The following is an 18,269-nucleotide window of genomic DNA, read 5'->3' as shown; positions in this document are numbered from 1 at the left end:
GGCATTGATGAACCATAAATACAAGTTTGAACAGCATTAAACGATGGACACAAATATGACCTTAACTGCAGACAGTGCCCGTCCCTGACCCATGATGTTGTACTGCAAACTGGCAGCAACCAATCCTCCTTACACATGCCTGCGTTGGTGCTAGGCGGCACATGTGCACCAGTGCTGGGAAAAGAGGAGAAATGTACTTTGTATTGTTAAATACTGAAGACATGCGTCTCGGGGAAGGCCCGGGCACGAGAGTCATTAGCTATCCCTACTCCCCACCCCAGTGTGACCCCACAGCTCTTCCGACCCCCCTCCCCCCCTGAGGTCCATCCTGGGCCCGTCTCATCCTGCTCCCCTCAGATGAGGCTGAAGCCAGGGTCTGTGCATCATTTCAAATGTTTATTTGTCTTCTTTCATTTTAATTAATAAATTAAGATTCAGAAAAAAGAACACCTGGGATTGGGAGGGGAGCAGAGACAGCTGCTGCAAAGGAAAAAAGAATCCATTGATAAATCAAACCAAATAACTATCCACCAAGGAAGCAAACATCTGACTCAACTTGTACACTTCTGAGTAAACACTCTGGGCCAGGAGAGAAGTCTCTTAATTCCACTTGTAAGAGCTCTTAGAACCCTCCCAGTTTCCTCCCCACAGCTCCATGGGGGGGTCAGAGGCGCCCAGCCCAGTCCAGGCGGAAAGGTGGAGAAGTAGCGGTTGAATGTTTGAGGGGTTGAGAAACTTTGCACTTCAGGGTGTCTTGCACCCCCACAATCTAACAACATCACGCTTCGATTCAGTGGTGTCCTACCAAAGGTAAGGACAGCGCCTTGAAGTGACTGATGCCAAATATAGCACAGGGATTTCACTCATTCAGTGCTTGGTCACCACAGACCGCAGGGACATCACCCTTCTAGTTGTGTGCGTCCTACACAGTTTAATACCCACATAATTTAAATGATCCACACCCTCTGTACCCCAATAGCTTCCATCATTTACTGATTGTTGTCCCCCCCGAGCCTCAGAACTTTACTCCTCAAGAGACCCATGCCCCCCACCATAGGACTCTACCCTTTAAGGGACCCGCAGCACATACAACCTGGAAAATCAAAACTTCGAGTGATCAGCTTTCCCCGATAGTTCATGTTTCCAAAACTGGCCACTTCTTAGTCGCTGGACTCCACAGCCACCTCATGTCCTCAACGTTCACTTCAACTCTTCTCATACCCCTCTCTCTCTACGTAGTCTTCCTTACTACCCCTCGGGAATACTCAGGTGAGCTCCACTAATCTAATCCCAGCCCTACAGTTTAAGGTGCAACAAATGCCAGTCTTGATGCCCCCCCTACACACGGATCATACCATCTTCCTTCAGTGGATCCAGACCTTTGAAAGAGGGGTGCCGCTCGCAAGCCGTTTTGTGTCTGAGCACTTTGGGACTTCTCTTGCCTCCACCTAAGGATTACCCCGGACTCTGAAGCACGCCGATTTGGGGCCAACTAACTCGACCTGCAGGGTCGGGACTGCGAGACCCAGCGTTCACCGCGCTTCATCAACTCTGCGCAGCTGGTGTCTCTTCCCCCCCCCACGCCCTTTACTTAACCTTGCCCCTTACCGTGGATCGCGGGACGCGCGCGGGACGGAGCACGGGGCGAAGTCCAGGCAAAGGGCGGGCCGTCTACGGCTGTCCAAGGCCGAACCAGGCTAGGCAGGGCCACCCCATTTGATCCTAGGTCTGATTATCATATTATTATACTGTCTGCCAATACTACCTATAGATACAGTATATTTTTTGTAATATCTACTCTCGGATTACGGTGGATCTGTCATTATGGTTTTACGTTCAGGTAAAAGTAGAATGGTCACCTTGAACACAAACTCTGGCCTAATTACCGGCACTCTGGACCAGTTCTTTAAAAGGACCACCAGAATATTAGAGAAGGAAATAGCCCTTACAGAAAAGCGCTTGTCAATGACCTTCTGACTGGTAAGCGGTCTTCCCTGGGTGCAATTGGGTCTGCCGTAACACCGGCCTATGGCAACGAGTTGGCCCCCTTGGTAGTTACTAGTCCAATCCCATGTCAACTAGAGGAGGGGTCAGCCGGTTCTGTTAGTGGGACTGTAATGAGCTTAATTGCACTTGGTTCCTTTTCTAGTGATGAAAGCCGCAGAACATCAACACCTATCTTACCTATCCCCCCTATTTCCGTTTCCCTGTTAGAGCAAGTTGAAGATCAGGTAACGGGTGAAGGGAACGAAAATGGTCTTGTGACCCCCAAATCTAGGAAAAAGAAGCGAGGGGGTGGATATAGGAAGGGTAGTGGGTCTAGATTAAGCAGATTTCCCAAAACCCAAAATCTTAGGGTTTCCCCACAGTTGGTAGTCGAGCCTGCAATCCTAAACGGTGTTTTAGCCAACAACGTTTCACCCCAGAATCGACAGAACTCAAATGATGATCTTCTGGTTAAGACGGAAACACTAGTAAGGTCATTAATATTGCCCCTGATCAATCGAATGAAGGTAATTAATGAAAAACTGGACCTGCTTGAGGTAATTGCTAAAGGGAACACGTCAAAAATGGATATGTTGATTAAAAGCATAAAAAGCAATGAAGCTAGAGTTCATCCCGCTGTACCATTAGTTAAGGCTAAGCCTACTATAGTTGCCCATTCTCTGGTTAATGTAACTGTTGTAGATCAGAATGTGCAACCAGTCTTAGCGGATAACGGCATGGTGAACAGGAAAGCTCCAGGCCCGACAGTACCCATGATGGCTCCCTCCAATAAGGTTCCTACTTCTAAGCAGGGGCCGAGACAGCCTCTTAGTAATGCACCGCTGGGCAGACAACTGACAAGAAAGAGGCCCCTATGTGTAAATATCCCCCCGGAATCAATTCCCTTTACCATTATTTTAAGGGGTCCCAGAACTCAGTCCAGAATCCCAAGAATCAGATAGGGAACTCAAGAACAAAGTAATCTTTTGGCTGAATAGGAATAGGCGATTACCCCCGGGCTCCAACAGGGATATTTTAGGTGTGAGGAGGGTGGCTTGGTTAGGTCATAGCACTAAGGATCTCGAGGGAGATTGTATAATCGTCAACCTTAGAGACCCCTGGGCTGTAGATCACATATGCAGGAAATCACGGTTTGGCCGCTTAGGTGATATTCAATCAATAGGCCTACATTACTTTTACCCTCATGCAAAGCCTGGTCTGGTGTGTATGTCACAGACCTTTGCTAGGGGCAGACCCTTTGGCACAAATAGATTAGATGGGGTCTTACACCACTTGCCACTAAGAAACAGGTTTGATCCCCTCATGGGTATGGAGGGGGTGCATTGACTCTGGAAGGATTGTATTTTTAATAGGGGGGCCGAAGAAGATATGGATAAGGTCTTGGCTATTAGCCCTACGAAGAGAAGTTATGTTGAAGCAGTGGGTGGTCGCAGCCCTGAGTGGTCGCTCCCTTGTCTCCCCACCGAGACTCGGTATTGTAGCACTGCGCTGCCTGCATTCGACTGTGCCTATATTGCCTCCATCAGATCATAATTGTTTTACTCTGCAGTGCGTGTGTAATTGTTTAACTTTGCAGCGCTTCATAATTGGTTAACTTTGTAGCGCGTGTGTAATTGTTTAAACTCTGTAGCGCTTGCATGATTGTTTTTGACCTGTGTAGTGCTCGCACCATTTCTGATCCGATTTAATATTACCAGCGCGACTTCCCTCGGCGCCTTGCTCTACTCCCCCCCCCTCCATTTTGTCCCTGTTGTTGTTGTGCCTCCGTGTGCGCTGACCTGAGCCCGCCCCGCCTCCCAGCTAAGACGCCCTCGCCCCACCCCCCCACCATCCATTTATGGCCAATGCCCCCACGCGCAGCGTCCACGCGCTTCGGACACGCCGAAGGTGCGCCAAAGGTAAGCCCGTCTACGCCCGTCCGCGCCTGGACCGCGCCCAGCGCCAGACCCCCTGCCCCTCGCGCACCCCAGCCCTCCCGCATCACCTACGACACCGCCACCCTCCTAGCCCTTAACCCCGGTCGCGCCCCCAACTGCGTCCAAGCCGCTCCTGGCCACACCCATGGACCATTCTCCTGCTACTCATGCAAATTCATCGGTACCGACACCATCTCCGCTACGACCACAATACAGACCCCTAACCCCAACCACCTACAATGCATCCTTCTCAACACCAGATCAGTCCACAGACACGCCATTGAACTATGGAATCTACTAGACACCATCTCTCCGGACGTCGCCTTCCTAACAGAAACTTGGATGAACGCCTCTTCCGCCCCAGACATCACCATTGCCATCCCAGAAGATTATAAGATCATACGCAAGGACCGTACCGGCACAGGAGGAGGAATCGCTATCGTCCATAAGAAGTCAATCCGCATCTCAACCAGCTCTGACGCCAATCTCACCAACTCAGAACACCTTCACTTCCAGATCCACATCGACCCCAAGACCACACTCAGAGGCACCCTCCTCTACAGACCACCAGGACCCCGCGCAAAATTCAGCGAAGACATCACGGACTTCATCACTCCACACGCGCTCCCCTCCAAAGACTACATCCTTCTGGGAGACCTCAATTTTCACCTTGAAAAGATCAACGACCGCAACACCACCACCCTCCTGGACAATCTCGCCAACCTCGGACTTAACCAACTGGTCACATCCCCCACCCACATCGCAGGTCACACACTCGACCCCATCTTCACCTCCAGCAATCATGTCTCCTTCAGCCACACCACGGAGCTCCTCTGGACTGACCACAGCTGCGTTCACTTCACCTACAACAAACCAAAACCCACCAACCACCTCCAACCAACTCTGCAAAGAAACTGGAACAAAATCACCACGGACCAGATCTCCACATCACTCCTTCTCAGCACCCCAGCCCACTCTTCTAACGCAAACGAAGCCGCCGCCAACCTCACCCTATGGTTATCCAACACCGCCGACACCTTAGCACCACTGAAGAAACGTCAAAACAAACCTGCCAACAAAAAGGCCTCATGGTTCAACGATGACCTTAAGAAGTCCAAGAAACTCTGCCGCTCCCTCGAAAAGGCCTGGAAAAAAGACCCAACTACTAGCACCAAGGACGCCTTCAAAAACGCCACCCGCACTCACCACCAACTAATCCGAAAGGCCAAGAAAACAGCATTCAAAGATCGACTCGACAACAACGCCCACAACAGCAAGGAACTTTTCAACATTGTCAAGGAATTTGCCAATCCCCCGGCCAACTCCAACGACATCACCCCCTCTCAAGCCCTCTGCGACTCCCTAGCCTCTTTCTTCTACAACAAGATTGCAGACATCCACAACAGCTTCGACAACCATCCCGGAGACCAACCCACCCAACCATCTGCTGAACATTCTCTCCCCGTGAACACCCTTAACGACTGGAACCCAATCTCCACTGAGGACACAATCCGCCTGATGAATTCCATCCACTCAGGATCCCCCACAGACCCATGTCCTCACCACATCTTCAACAAAGCAGACTCCATCATAGCACCGCACCTCCGAGACGTCATCAACAGCTCCCTCAACTCCGCCACCTTCCCGGAAGACTGGAAACACGCTGAACTCACCGCCCTCCTGAAGAAACCCACAGCGGACCCCACCGAACTCAAAAATTACCGCCCCATCTCGCTCCTCCCATTCCCGGCCAAAGTCATCGAAAAAGCTGTCAACATTCAGCTCGCCGCCTTCCTCGAAGCCAACAAATCCCTCGACTCCTCACAATCTGGCTTCCGAGCAAAACACAGCACTGAGACCGCCCTCATCGCAGCAACAGACGACATTCGAACTTTACTGGACAATGGAGACACAGTCGCCCTCATCCTCCTCGACCTATCAGCAGCATTTGACACAGTCTGCCACAACACCCTGTTACAACGCCTCAATAACATCGGAATCCAAGGAAAAGCACTCGAATGGATCACCTCATTCCTTACAGGAAGAACTCAGAAAGTCCGCCTCCCACCATTCAAGTCCGAAGCCACCGAAGTCATCTGTGGAGTACCTCAAGGTTCTTCACTCAGCCCCACCCTCTTCAACGTATACATGAGCCCCCTCGCGACCATCGCACGCCAACACAACCTCAACATCATCTCTTACGCGGATGACACTCAACTTATCCTCTCTCTCACCAACGACCCCAGCACAGCCAAAACTAACCTACACGAAGGAATGAAAGAAGTTGCCGAATGGATGAAACAAAGCCGTCTGAAACTGAACTCAGACAAAACAGAAGTCCTCATCTTAGGTACTTCCCCCTCTGCATGGGACGACTCATGGTGGCCGGAAGCCCTCGGAAAGGCACCCATCCCGACAGACCACGCACGAAACCTGGGCATCATCCTGGACTCCTCACTCTCAATGAAAAAACAAGTCAGCGCCGTATCATCTTCCTGCTTCAACATTCTTCGCATGCTTAGAAAAACATTTCACTGGATCCCCACCGAAACAAGGAAAACGGTCACCCATGCTCTGGTCACCAGCCGACTGGACTACGGAAACACCCTCTACGCAGGTACTACCGCTAAACTCCAGAAGAAACTCCAACGTATCCAAAACGCCTCAGCCAGGATCATATTAGACATCCCTCGCAACGAACACATCTCCGGTCACCTTAAAGACCTCCACTGGCTACCCGTCAGTAAGAGGATCACTTTCCGACTGCTAACCCACGCACACAAATCACTCTACGACATCGGACCAGAATGCCTCAACTCACGACTGTCCTTCTACACCCCGTCCCGCCACCTACGTTCCTCCAGCCAAGCCCTCGCCACTGTACCTCGCATCAACAAGACCACCATGGGAGGCAGATCCTTCTCATACCTGGCCGCTAAGACTTGGAACTCACTCCCCGCTTACCTTCGCCTCACCCAGAACCACCTAGCATTCAGAAAGCAACTTAAAACGTGGATATTTGACAAATAATCCTCCCCTCCTCTTTAAGCGCCTTGGGACCCTCTGGGTATGTAGTGCGCTATATAAATTCTCTGACTTGACTTGACTTGACTTGTTAGCAATACAAGTCAATCTACTAACCCGCTGACTGCTCATATAGTAGCCCATGGTGGAGGGAGAGGGGAAATAGAAATGGTACCGCTGGTTGATGAAAATGTTAACATCGGATTAAATCAGCGTAGTTCAGAGAGTACGAAAAACATCACTCCACCACCTCTTGATGTGGTAACTAACACCATAGGAACAACTCAGTGTGAGAGTGACATGATTCAGCCAAAAGTAACAATCCCCCTGGGTGAAGGAGACAGTCTGGTTGAAGGCAGCTCTTTTCGCCTGATATCCTGGAACATAGCTGGCTTGTCTCGGAGGCTGGAGGATCCGGAGTGGTTAAAATACATTGAATCCTTCGACATACTTTGCTTCCAAGAACATTGGGGTAGAGTGGACTTTAGCCTGGATGGTTATCAAATGTTTAATGTTCACACTGAGCCTTCACAAGCAGAAGGGCTAAAAACGGTTTTATAACAGCTATTTCTGTAAAATATAATCTAATAAAAATGGCCCTATTGATGGAATCTCTCTTATGGCGGCCAAAAGCGTGGCAGGGTATGCTCAGACGTGAGTCCCTTGCTCACTTTGCCACTGGATTCAAACAAGCCGTGCTGAAGACGGCTGGAATGCCAGAAACCGGTCCTCGGAAGCTTGTTTCCGGTCCAGGGAAGACATGGCTTGGCAGTTTGGGCTGGACTGTTCCCATGAGGCACAGGGTCAGACTGATTTGCATACAGCCATGTCTGAACTGGGGTGGCAGAGTGGGCTAAAGAACGGTGATGGATTAAACCCAGATCTTTTGGCTGGGTGTGAGTGTTTGATTGATTCAGATGCTCCGTTCATCACCACCCCCTTTTGTACCGCTTTCCCTGCCACGCAGCGCACAGCACTGCATGCTTTTTTGAATAATAAGCCCCTAAAAACCTAGTTGCTTTGATCAAGCCCTCTTTTTAGGTCTGGCCTTTGAGACCCATCTGCAGCTTGCTTTATGGTGCAACGGGTCAGCGCACTTTACCCGCTGGCTCCCTTCCCTGTAAGACCCATCTGCAGCTTGCTTTATGGTGCAAGGCTCAGCGCACTTTACCCGCTGGCTCCCTTCCCTGTAAGACCCACCTGCAGCTTGCTTTATGGTGCAACGGGTAATCGCACTTTACCCGCTGGCTCCCTTCCCTGTAAGACCCACTTGCAGCTTGCTTTATAGTGCAAGGCTCAGCGCACTTTACCCGCTGGCTCCCTTCCATGTAAGACCCACCTGCAGCTTGCTTTATGGTGCAAGGCTCAGCGCTCTTTGCCCGCTGGCTCCCTTCCCTGTGAGACCCACCTGCAGCTTGCTTTATGGTGCAATGGTTCAGCGCTCTTTACCCGCTGGCTCCCTTCCCTGTGAGACCCACCTGCAGCTTGCTTTATGGTGCAACGGGTCCGCCCTCTTTACCCGCTGGCTCCTTTCCCTGTGAGACCCACCTGCAGCTTGCTTTATGGTGCAACGGGTCAGCGCTCTTTACCCGCTGGCTCCCTTCCCTGTGAGACCCACCTGCAGCTTGCTTTATGGTGCAACGGGTCAGCGCTCTTTACCTGCTGGCTTCCTTCCCTGTGAGTGATTGCACAAAGACACTGCACTAGTTTACACCTGTCTAAAACAGTTCCTGTCTCTTCAGTGACAAAACTGGTTCAAAACAGTCTTTATTTTTAAATGCAGGTTATTTATTTAGCCTGCACGTTGGGAGCCCAGTTAGAGGGTGATTTATTTTCCTTTTCTTCTTAAAACTGCTGAACTAAAGAGCTTACCTGCTTTCAATCAGAGGACCATATCTGGTGGTGTTTTACTGTTGTGTCCTTCACAAATAATTGTAATAAAATGCTTGGCAGAACTGAAAGGATTGGTATTACTAAAATATGTCACTCCTAAAGTGGCCACGTCGGTTACCTACTTTGTAAATAAAATGTATAAGCCTACAACAGTCACCTTAAAGTGGCCATAGCTTTTTTTAAATTGTTTTATTTTGTTGAATAGACTCGAATTTTAGAAAAACAACACAGCAGCAAAGGTCAGACCTATTAGCTTTGCCAGTGCTTATTTTATGATTGTTGTTTCCTTCCATTACCATCGATTTTCTGTGCCTAGATTTGGTTCACTCCGTTTACTGTTCAGTACAAATGATCAATAAAGAAATAAAACGAAAAGTGTTCTTTATAAATGGAATTATGCACTCGCCATCTCAGAGCCCCCCGCTAGCTTGGCGAGTGCGCCCCAAATGTGCGGCTTGTCGCTGGCGTCAAGGACTGGTCTGCGCGTGCCGGCACCATGACATGCAGGGGGGAAGCTGTGGCGTTCATGAGAGCTCTCACCACAACCCCTGTTGGGTCAAGGATTGGAAATCTGAGTGGGGGAGGGGTGTGGGGGAGGGGAGGGGTACTGTATCCAGTAATAACTGAGTGCATTAAATATCTCACCCTTTGTAAAACCTGCCAGAGCCGGACAGGGAGCAGTGTATGATATTTGCCAGACCATGAGGATTTTATGCATTAAACAAAGCATATTATTCCCACAGGAAGAAGACGCGATAACGGACACCCCAAGAGCATCATGGGGTTCAGGACACTCCTTCTCAACCTTGGCATCATGTTCACCATCTTGGAACGCGCCAGTTCCGCCCCCAGTGACGTCAACAGTAAGTGACCCAGCACAAAGCCCAACATAGCATCCATAGCTAGTAATGTTATTCCCCATTCCTGGTGATCTGCAGCCCTGGTACCCATTTATAAGAAAGGGGACCTTCAACTGAGGCCTATTTCCCTTTGGATGGAGCAGGCAAAACTCTCAGCAACATTTTAACAAATAGACTCCAGGGCTGGGGGGACGAGGACAATATTCTAACCAGGGTGCAGGCTGGATTCAGGTCAAGGGTTGCACAATCCATCAAACCATCTGGCTGTACAAAGAGGTTACAAATATGCTGTAATAAAAAAGCATCAGTGTATCTAACCTTCATTGATTTGAAGTCAGCATTTGACCGTGCTGCGGGTACAAGGTTGTGGCAGTCGCTGGCGACGCAGGGGAGAGGGGGTAGGGTTTCTGTTTTATGATTAACAACAGCTCTTCACACTAGTGACATAGCCAACTTCAGGTATGGACCATCAGGTGAATGTAGGCAACCGTTCCCTATAGATAACGGTGTACGGCAGGGATGTGTGCTAGCCCCTCTGCTTTTTAGCCTCTTAAATAATGCGGTTGACAATCTATTGGGGAATCCTACTGATGTCTCCATAACAGCTGCAGGAAAGTTCCTATTACTTTTTTTTGGCTGAACGCAGAATGCAATGCTTAGATTGGTGAATAGTTTTGCTGACTAACGTTATAAGAAAGCCCTCACCATTAATTGTGGTAAGACTAAGGTTGTGGCATTTGGAGCGTCACTGGAACTGGCGGAAGCTACTGTTAGATGAATATCACATTATAAAGTGTAAAGTTCTCTGATTACCTGGAGATACAAATACAGAACAACTTAGGGGCAGATTTACAAGCCCCTTGCAACACTTTTGCACTGCTGTTGAGTCACTTTTGTGATGCAGCGGCGGTGTAAACAATGTGCTACGTTGTGACACATTTACAACGTGATGCATCTAGAGACATGCGTCACGTTGTAAAGCCCTGTGCCACATTATAGCTGCGTCAGGTATAATGTATGCAGGTTGGGCGTTCTGACGAAGGAAAGCCTCATAAAAGTGAACTCTGCAAAGTGACAGTAAAACTCCGCTATGTGGAGTTCTGTAACCAGCAGAGAGCGTTACGTGGTGCCGTTCATGCAATGTTTTTGCCCTGGGTGCTTGTCCCTCACTGTAAAATCAGCAGTATGTTTATCGACTCCCTTGTTAGTAGAGTAGTTCTTGGCTGGAAGTCCAACCTGGACCAGATTCAGCCAGAACTGAAACGCGCTCTATATAGTCAGGGTCCTATCTATCAATGTGTTGCGTTGCCCGTGTGCCACGCAAAGGCGAAGCAACACTAAAGTAAGATTTATCAAGCCATGCAGGACCACGAAAGGTGACCTCGCGTAGCCGGATAAATCTGGAGTGACGCAATCCAGCGCAAATAGCTGCGTTGTGGTACTCTGTCCCAGAGGCGTTCCATGGGAGGAGCTTGGGGGGTCCCACCCTTGAACCAATGGATTTTGGTGCATTTGAGATTTATCAACACTGGTAAACTTGGGAATGCGTCAAAACGCTACGCCTCACAGGAGTACGCTATGAATTCGCAGAGTTCCTCTTTGCAGAACTCTGCAAAGTGACAGGAAAACTCTGCTATGTGGAGTTCTGTAACCAGCAGAGAGCGTTACGTGGTGCCGTTCATGCAATGTTTTTGCCCTGGGTGCTTGTCCCTCACTGTAAAATCAGCAGGAGCGGCACCAATTGCAGCACAAGAGGGCGCTGCTTCGTTCTGTAATTCCAGTAGATGTTCTACTCAAGCGGCAGCTTCCTCAACGTGAGCGGAAGGTTTCTCAATGCAAGCAGCAGCGAACATCTGTGATCAACCACATTGCAAAATCTTGCCAGGAGGTGGTCTGGAGTAAGATATACCATCCACGCACTCCTCAACTTAATGTTGGCGAGTGAGGAAAAAATGACACTGTGCGGAGAGTGATAAACTCCGCAAACTCAATGAGTGGAGCAAAATTTCACTCCCAGGCCTACCCAGGAGAGGCCCAACGACGAGAAATATCTTTACTGTTCCTCGTTGTTTCCTATTTCTGAGTCTGCTGCACTCTGCCGCACACATAGAAAGAGGTAAATGCTGCAGAAAGGCGACCCTTCCTGCACAAAAGAATCCAACCTGCAACGCAGGCACCCTTATACCACGCAGCACAGCGCAGCAGAGCAAGGTGGCTCGCTGCGCTGTGGGAAAGTTTGATAAATATTCTCCTAAGTTTAGAGTAGATATTTTCTCCACTAGAGAATATCTTGTTAGTCGTGCAAGGCTCCAGAGAGTATGTGAATGCTGTGATTGCTTGACTGGTGGGAAGGACAATACTGTGCACTTTTAGTTTTTTACACTTAATGTATTACTAACCGCAAAAGATGGTAGCTACCCATGTCATGTGTGAAGGGAGTCTCCCTGAACTGCACTATTCTACTATGTCTGACAGAAAAGGACCATTAAGAACGATGGGAAGAAGAGTTCATGTGGATAACCCACATAAGGACTGCCCTTACTGCTTTCACCAAAGCATGAGGAAAAAGAGTGCAAGATTTGTCGCACGTTCTCCTCAAAAATTCTGCGGGACAGGGAAGGGAGGCTAATCCTGTGGCTTCAGAAAAAAAAATGAATCTTCTGGGAAGGATGGTGACAACTGTTCTAGGTTTTTCAAAAGGTCTATATCTCATGAAGAAGCGTCAAAGGATTCAAGAAAATCCTTCAGGACTTTTCCTCAGCCTCACAGCTCTAAGAAAATGGAGCAGCAAAAACATTTCTCCTTAAACATCCTCACCTGGCCCATCAACACCATCTGCCAAGGATAGAGATCACACTCATGCCTCCCCTGCTGATTCATTCATGAGGCATACATCTTCTTTCCAATCCCTCTCAACAACGCATTAACCGTCGACAACAAGATCGTCAATGACCACCAGTACTACCATCTCATCGTTGAGACCATCGAAGGAGAAAACAACAACAGCCTCCATCAGCCTTCCCATCTCGTCTATGAAGATTCGGGCCTCTGTAATAGTCTTGCCATCAACAATGGTCCCAGCGATGCTCCCCTCGATGATGGCCCCATCAACGTTCATCCCATTGACGATTGCTCCGTCAACAATGGTCTCGTTGACGGCGTTCCCGTTGACGACGTTGACCACTATGCTAAAGAAGGATGCTTACATCCCTTCGAAAACAACACCGTTCTTGATAAGTAAGATTTCAAAAGTATCTAGAACTTTTCTACATCTTAAAGTCACCTCACCCAGCAATGTCTTGCCTCTGCATCCAAGTCACCTGCTGGACATTGAGGAATCAGATGATGACAGTGGCCTGTTTGGTCCAACCCTCAGTCCTTCAGAACTGAATGTTAAATACCAGGAAGAAAAAGAGGATTATGAGAATGAAAGGCATTAGTATCAGCATTAGTATCCTACACCTCTAAAGAAATTATAAGCCTCACAGACATTGTTCCGACCCTCCACCTACGCCGGATCCTGCACATCTTCCTGCTTCCTTGATATGGGACCTCCAGGCGATGCTCACAGATTATCTGAAGCATTTACTGCAACCCCCTGATCAGCAGCCTGGGTTGCGCCACCACAACCAGTCCCCCCTCTTGCTCCAGCACCTCTCCCTCTACCAACTACTCCTAGAATGAACCCTGCCTCATATGTAGCAGCATCACTTGGAGATGATGATGATGATGAATGATGAAAGAGAAGAGGGTGAGATCCCCGACACATAGTCACCTTTGGATGAATGAGATGACTACGTTCTTTCAACCCCATCCTCACCTCCAGGGCAACCTGCCGATTCACCTCCTGAAGATATCAGAGGTTTCCAAAGTCTCCTGGTGAGGGCGGCTGTAGGAAAGTAGGATCGTACTGGCATAGATATCCCCACTGTTTGCCTGGTACCAGTGTGTTTTGACTGCAGTTCACTGGAGTCCAGCTAACCAGGACCCCAGTCACAGGGCTGTCCCCTCTAAATTCAATGGTAAGCACTTTGTACACCTGACAATTGGTGTACACAGGGGTACCATTGTAAGTCCCTAATATATGGTACTGTGGTACCCAGGGCATGGGTACACCAGGGGTCTCCCATGGGCTGCAGGGCTGCCATTGCAGTGAGCGTGTAGTGCTGCTTGTACCTTTCTCTTTCTATATAAGGTTTCTCATACATCCCAGTTACTTCACTTTTAGACTATAAGTCACCCCTTAGGTAGCCCCTTCAGTACAAGGGCAGGGTGGAATGTTATGTGTGGGTACCCCTGCATGAGTAGAGATACCCCTACAAACCCTGTACTCCATTGTCTGGGCTTTGTAAGTAGGGGACAGGCATTGTTGGACTTGGCCCTTTTTGGCAGGTTCACCCCTGAACTTTTTGCCTTAAGCTCTGACATGGTGGTAGTGATTTTAGGCCTCTGGGCACTTTAGTACTGTGTCGCAGTGTAAAGTGCGTGTGCACTCTGAGTGCGTGTGGTGAGATTGGCCTGCCCTCCCATAGGAATGCATGGGGGATATGTGTGTCCATGGTCATTCCTGGTATGAGAGGAGTGCAGGGGCAAGTTTAATATGTGTGAACTCATGAGAATAAATGCTGCGCAATGGTGTGCGCAGATTTATGGTGACTGGTGGAGAAATGCCACTTTTAGAAGTTGGCATGTCTAGTGTACTGTGTGTCTGCCTGCCTGATGTGAATTGCATGTCTGGCTTGTGATTGACAGGAGCTGAGAGGTGTGGGTGGCTCCAGGAGACAGGGGGAGTCTTCCCAGTGGTGAATAGAGAGATCTGCATGCAGATGGGAGGGAGGAGTTGCACCTGGGACCTGAATAGGACCGTGCCTTCCTTCCACAATGCTGGCTCCACCCCCTGTGATGCGTCTAATCACTGAGCCCTCACCTGACAAAGGAGAGAGGAGCTGAGCAAAACAAAGTGCTCCAAAGCTCCCCTAAACCAGTTCTGACTAGTATCCCCAAGCCCTGTGCTGTGACACAAATTAAAAGAGTATATAAATATAGGGGCTGTGACCCCATGCGTGATGTTGTTCACTTGACTTGAGGGGGGGCTTATTGCTGCTGGAGCCCAGGAATCTGCTGAGAAGCGCTTTATTTTCATGGCAGGGTGCTTCCCTTGTTTCACCGAGCATCTCTGTGTTCAGCCTGCAGCGCGGAGCTGCGATCATTGTTTGAGGGAATCCCGACGTAAGGATTCCCCTGCTTCGGCTGGTTTCATAGCGGGTGTCCACCCCGCATAATGGCTGCATTTTATTAACTTTAGTATTTCCAGTGGGTGCCCACCCCACTCATGCTTTCATTTGGGTGGCGGGAGCCTACCCCACTTTGCATTTTAGATCGAGAGGGAGACTACCCCTCAATGTCCACTTTATCTTTATTTGTTTGACTGCTGGTGCCCACCCCGCTTTCTCTGCCTTATGAGGAGCACCGCCGCGGCCCGATTGCCCGAAAAGGTAGCCCGGCGCCTGCCTGACTGCGGGTGGTGCGCCAGGCGGAAGTGCGGCCGGAAGGGAAATGAAAGCCTGGTGGTGCGCGGAGAGGACGGGAGCCCACCCCTCCTCCATGACTCCTAGGGAGCAAATTTCTGGGTCCCAGGAGGGGGCCCGGGTGAAGAGAAAGAGGCGGCAGAGGCCGCCGATGGCAACGCACGGCTCCCAAGAGTGAAAGGGAAGCCCCGCGCTGCGAGAGGAGTGCTGCCAGCCCCACATGCAGAGGAAGCTGCAGCCAGGAGCAATGACCGGAGGAGTCCTGCCCACAGCCGGTGAGTGTGGCTCTGGGTTTTTCTTGATGTAGTGCCTGGTGAAGGCACAGAGTTAGAGCAGCCCCTGATAGAGGGCCGCTCCAACGGTGGGGTATATTTGTTTTTAAAGCCCATAGGGGTTCCAGAGAGAACTGTGATGTTGGCCCCTTTAGGGATATTGTCACAGCTGCGCCGCTGTAGCGGCCAGCTGCAATGTGGGTCAATTCATTTTCTAGGGCTCCAGTGGGGGCCCGAGGGCACCGAAGCGCCAGGACCTGATGATTGATTTCCAGCTGCCCCACCTGAGAGAGGGCAGCTACAGCGATGGCCACCATTATTTTAGAGAGCCCCAGAGCAGGGCCTCGTGGTCATTCCTTAGTTGTGCCGCCTTAGCGGGCAACTGCTACATTTGTTCAGAGGGCACAGTGAGTGCCAGGCCTTCCTCAGATTTACAGCAATAAGTGCCAGCTGCTCCGTTTAGGCCCTCATTGGATATTCCAGCTGCCCAGCAAGTAGTGGGCAGCTGCAACGTACGTTTAGACACACAAGGTCCAGAGCACACAAAAAGGTTTTCCGTATCCGGTAACAGCTTTTCCCACAGCACCCTAAGTTGGCTTTCAGCCTTTGCCCCCTTGGAGATTTTGACGGCAAGACCCGCCTGTCTTTTGAACTCTTTACTTTTTGTTTTTCATAAAGTTTCGGCCGCAAGTGGCCTCCTTTGATTTTCGCGACCAGGACCGGGTTGGAAATATCACTTGTCCCCCGATACTACCTCCTTTGATACATATTCAGCCCTGAAGAGTCAAGGGTAACTACCCGTTTTGACGAAACACGTGTCGGCTGGTTTCATGTTCTTTGGATCTCCTCTGGAAGGAGAAACACGTTCACCTATAAAAACAAATAGAAACAACTATTGGTGTTCGATCTTATTTCTCCTACATATGTGATTACATTTGAAGGAACTCTTTTCGTGTGCTCAGGACCTTGTGTGTACAATTTATAGAGAGGGTCTTACCCCACTCTTTCTCAGGGGTTTGGGGTTCCCCCTGACCAAGCAGCACCGTTCAATATTTGTATTTTTCTCCACTGTCACCGCTACCTGATGTGCGCCAACTATTTCTGAATACTAAAAACCCTTTGCAGAACTCTGACTTAGCTGCAATGTTTAGGTCTGCACAGTTGCGCACCCTTGACTTCCGCTGCTTTGGTATCGCGCCCTGACTTTGGGACATAGGGTATTTGAGCCCATTTGAGATGGCCAGGGGGACTGGGAGGTATATAGGGCACCAGGCCCTAATATCATTTATGCCTCTACTGTGGTCTTTTTAGGAGACTATGGGCCAGATGTAGGTAAATCATATTTACCGACTCTGAAATACCGAATTTTACTGATTCGGTATTTCAGAGTCTGTAAATATGAAGGGGGGAGATGTAGGTATTTCCAGATGTGGAAATACCGAATCGTTAGAATTCGGTATTTACCGATTCGGTAATTACCGAATCGGTATTCCCTATTGATTCCCATGGGCTGTGAAGCCCATAGGAATGAATGGGAAATACGGATTCGGTAATTACCGAATCGGTAAATACCGACTTTTGCAAGGGTGCAGGGGGTGTCACTTTGACACCCTCTGGCACCCCAAAAATAGGCATGTGCGCCATGTGGCACACAGACATGCCCTAAGGGCATGTCTGTCTGTCACATGGCTAGGTGTGCATGCACACAAGTGTATGCACACCTGAATTCGGTATTTTAACACCCAAATGGATTGGGTGTTAAAATACCGAATTTGTAGGGCCTTTGGGACTCAGAAGAGTCCCACCTACATCTGAGATTTACCGAATCTGTAAAAATACTGATTCGGTATTTTACAGAATCAGTAAATTTACGGAATCTGTAAATTTACCGATTCTGTAAAATAATGCCCCTACATACCATTTCTGAAATACCGGTCGGTAACGGCCGAAAATACCGATTTTCGGCCGTTACCGACCAACCTACATCTGGCCCTATGTGCTAAATGTGATTATGTGGTGCTAGGAAATGTAATGTATGTACTATGTTTTATGCACCCTGTTTGATTCCTCTAAATGTAGTTTTATGTATGAGGTTGGTTTGCATATTACGGTTTATGCTAATGAGATTATGTTCCACTGAGATTATTTCCTAATGTGATTTACGCTTAGGAGGTTAGGGTCTAATGTGTTTAGACTTCTGAGATGATTGCATAATGTGTTTATGCTGGTGAGGTTGGTGCAGAATATAATTCGCGCCTGATGTGATACTGTGCATAATGTAGTTTATGTTACTGGCTGATGCTAAGCACAGTGATTACCAGTGGTTACTGGTTGTACGTTTGTGATATGTTTTACTTTTACTAAGTTTGCTTTGTGATGGTTCTGACAGTGGCCCAGTGGGCCCCGTCAGGTGTATATAATCCCTTGTAGATATGACTCAGTGCCAGGTGGCCCGATGTATATGATGTGTTTACTATTCTAATGTGTTATGAGAATATAAAGGCTTTTTTTTTATATAACCTTGTGTGGTGTGGGGTTCCGTTTGTGGTGTGTCTGGGATGTTGTTGCTGTGTGCGTGCGCAAATGCTTTACACATGGCCTCCGGGATAAGCCTGACTGCTCGTGCCAAGCTACCAAAGGGGTGAACTGGGGTTATCTTTGGCGTGTAACTCTCTTGCCCTGACTAGAGTGGTGGTCTCTGCCTGGCTTTGGCACAAGCCTTAGCCACCCAGAGATCCCATTTCTCACAGGCATTATAAGGTATGTGGT

The 18,269-nt window shown here is 49.1% G+C and overlaps 2 protein-coding genes across 2 annotated transcripts in view; both read left to right on the top strand.

Annotated features, from left to right (window-relative positions):
• LOC147725698 (uncharacterized) overlaps nt 1-18,269 on the top strand; it is a 191,106-nt gene that overhangs the window by 150,859 nt on the left and 21,978 nt on the right. The gene's annotated exons all lie outside the window — the stretch shown is intronic.
• Nucleotides 9,588-18,269, top strand: part of LOC147725697 (uncharacterized) — a 30,700-nt gene continuing 22,018 nt past the window's right edge. Inside the window, exon 1 of the mRNA XM_086964374.1 lies at nt 9,588-9,703. Within this exon, the coding sequence (XP_086820500.1) occupies nt 9,619-9,703 (85 nt within the window). The 5' untranslated portion in view covers nt 9,588-9,618. The remainder of the gene's footprint in view (nt 9,704-18,269) is intronic.

The sequence above is a fragment of the Lissotriton vulgaris genome, chromosome 3_2 (genome assembly GCF_964263255.1).
Source record: "Lissotriton vulgaris chromosome 3_2, aLisVul1.2, whole genome shotgun sequence".
NCBI lineage: Eukaryota > Metazoa > Chordata > Amphibia > Caudata > Salamandridae > Lissotriton > Lissotriton vulgaris.
The sequence above is the reverse complement of the archived record's forward strand: the minus strand, read 5'-3'. Positions and strand labels throughout refer to the sequence as shown.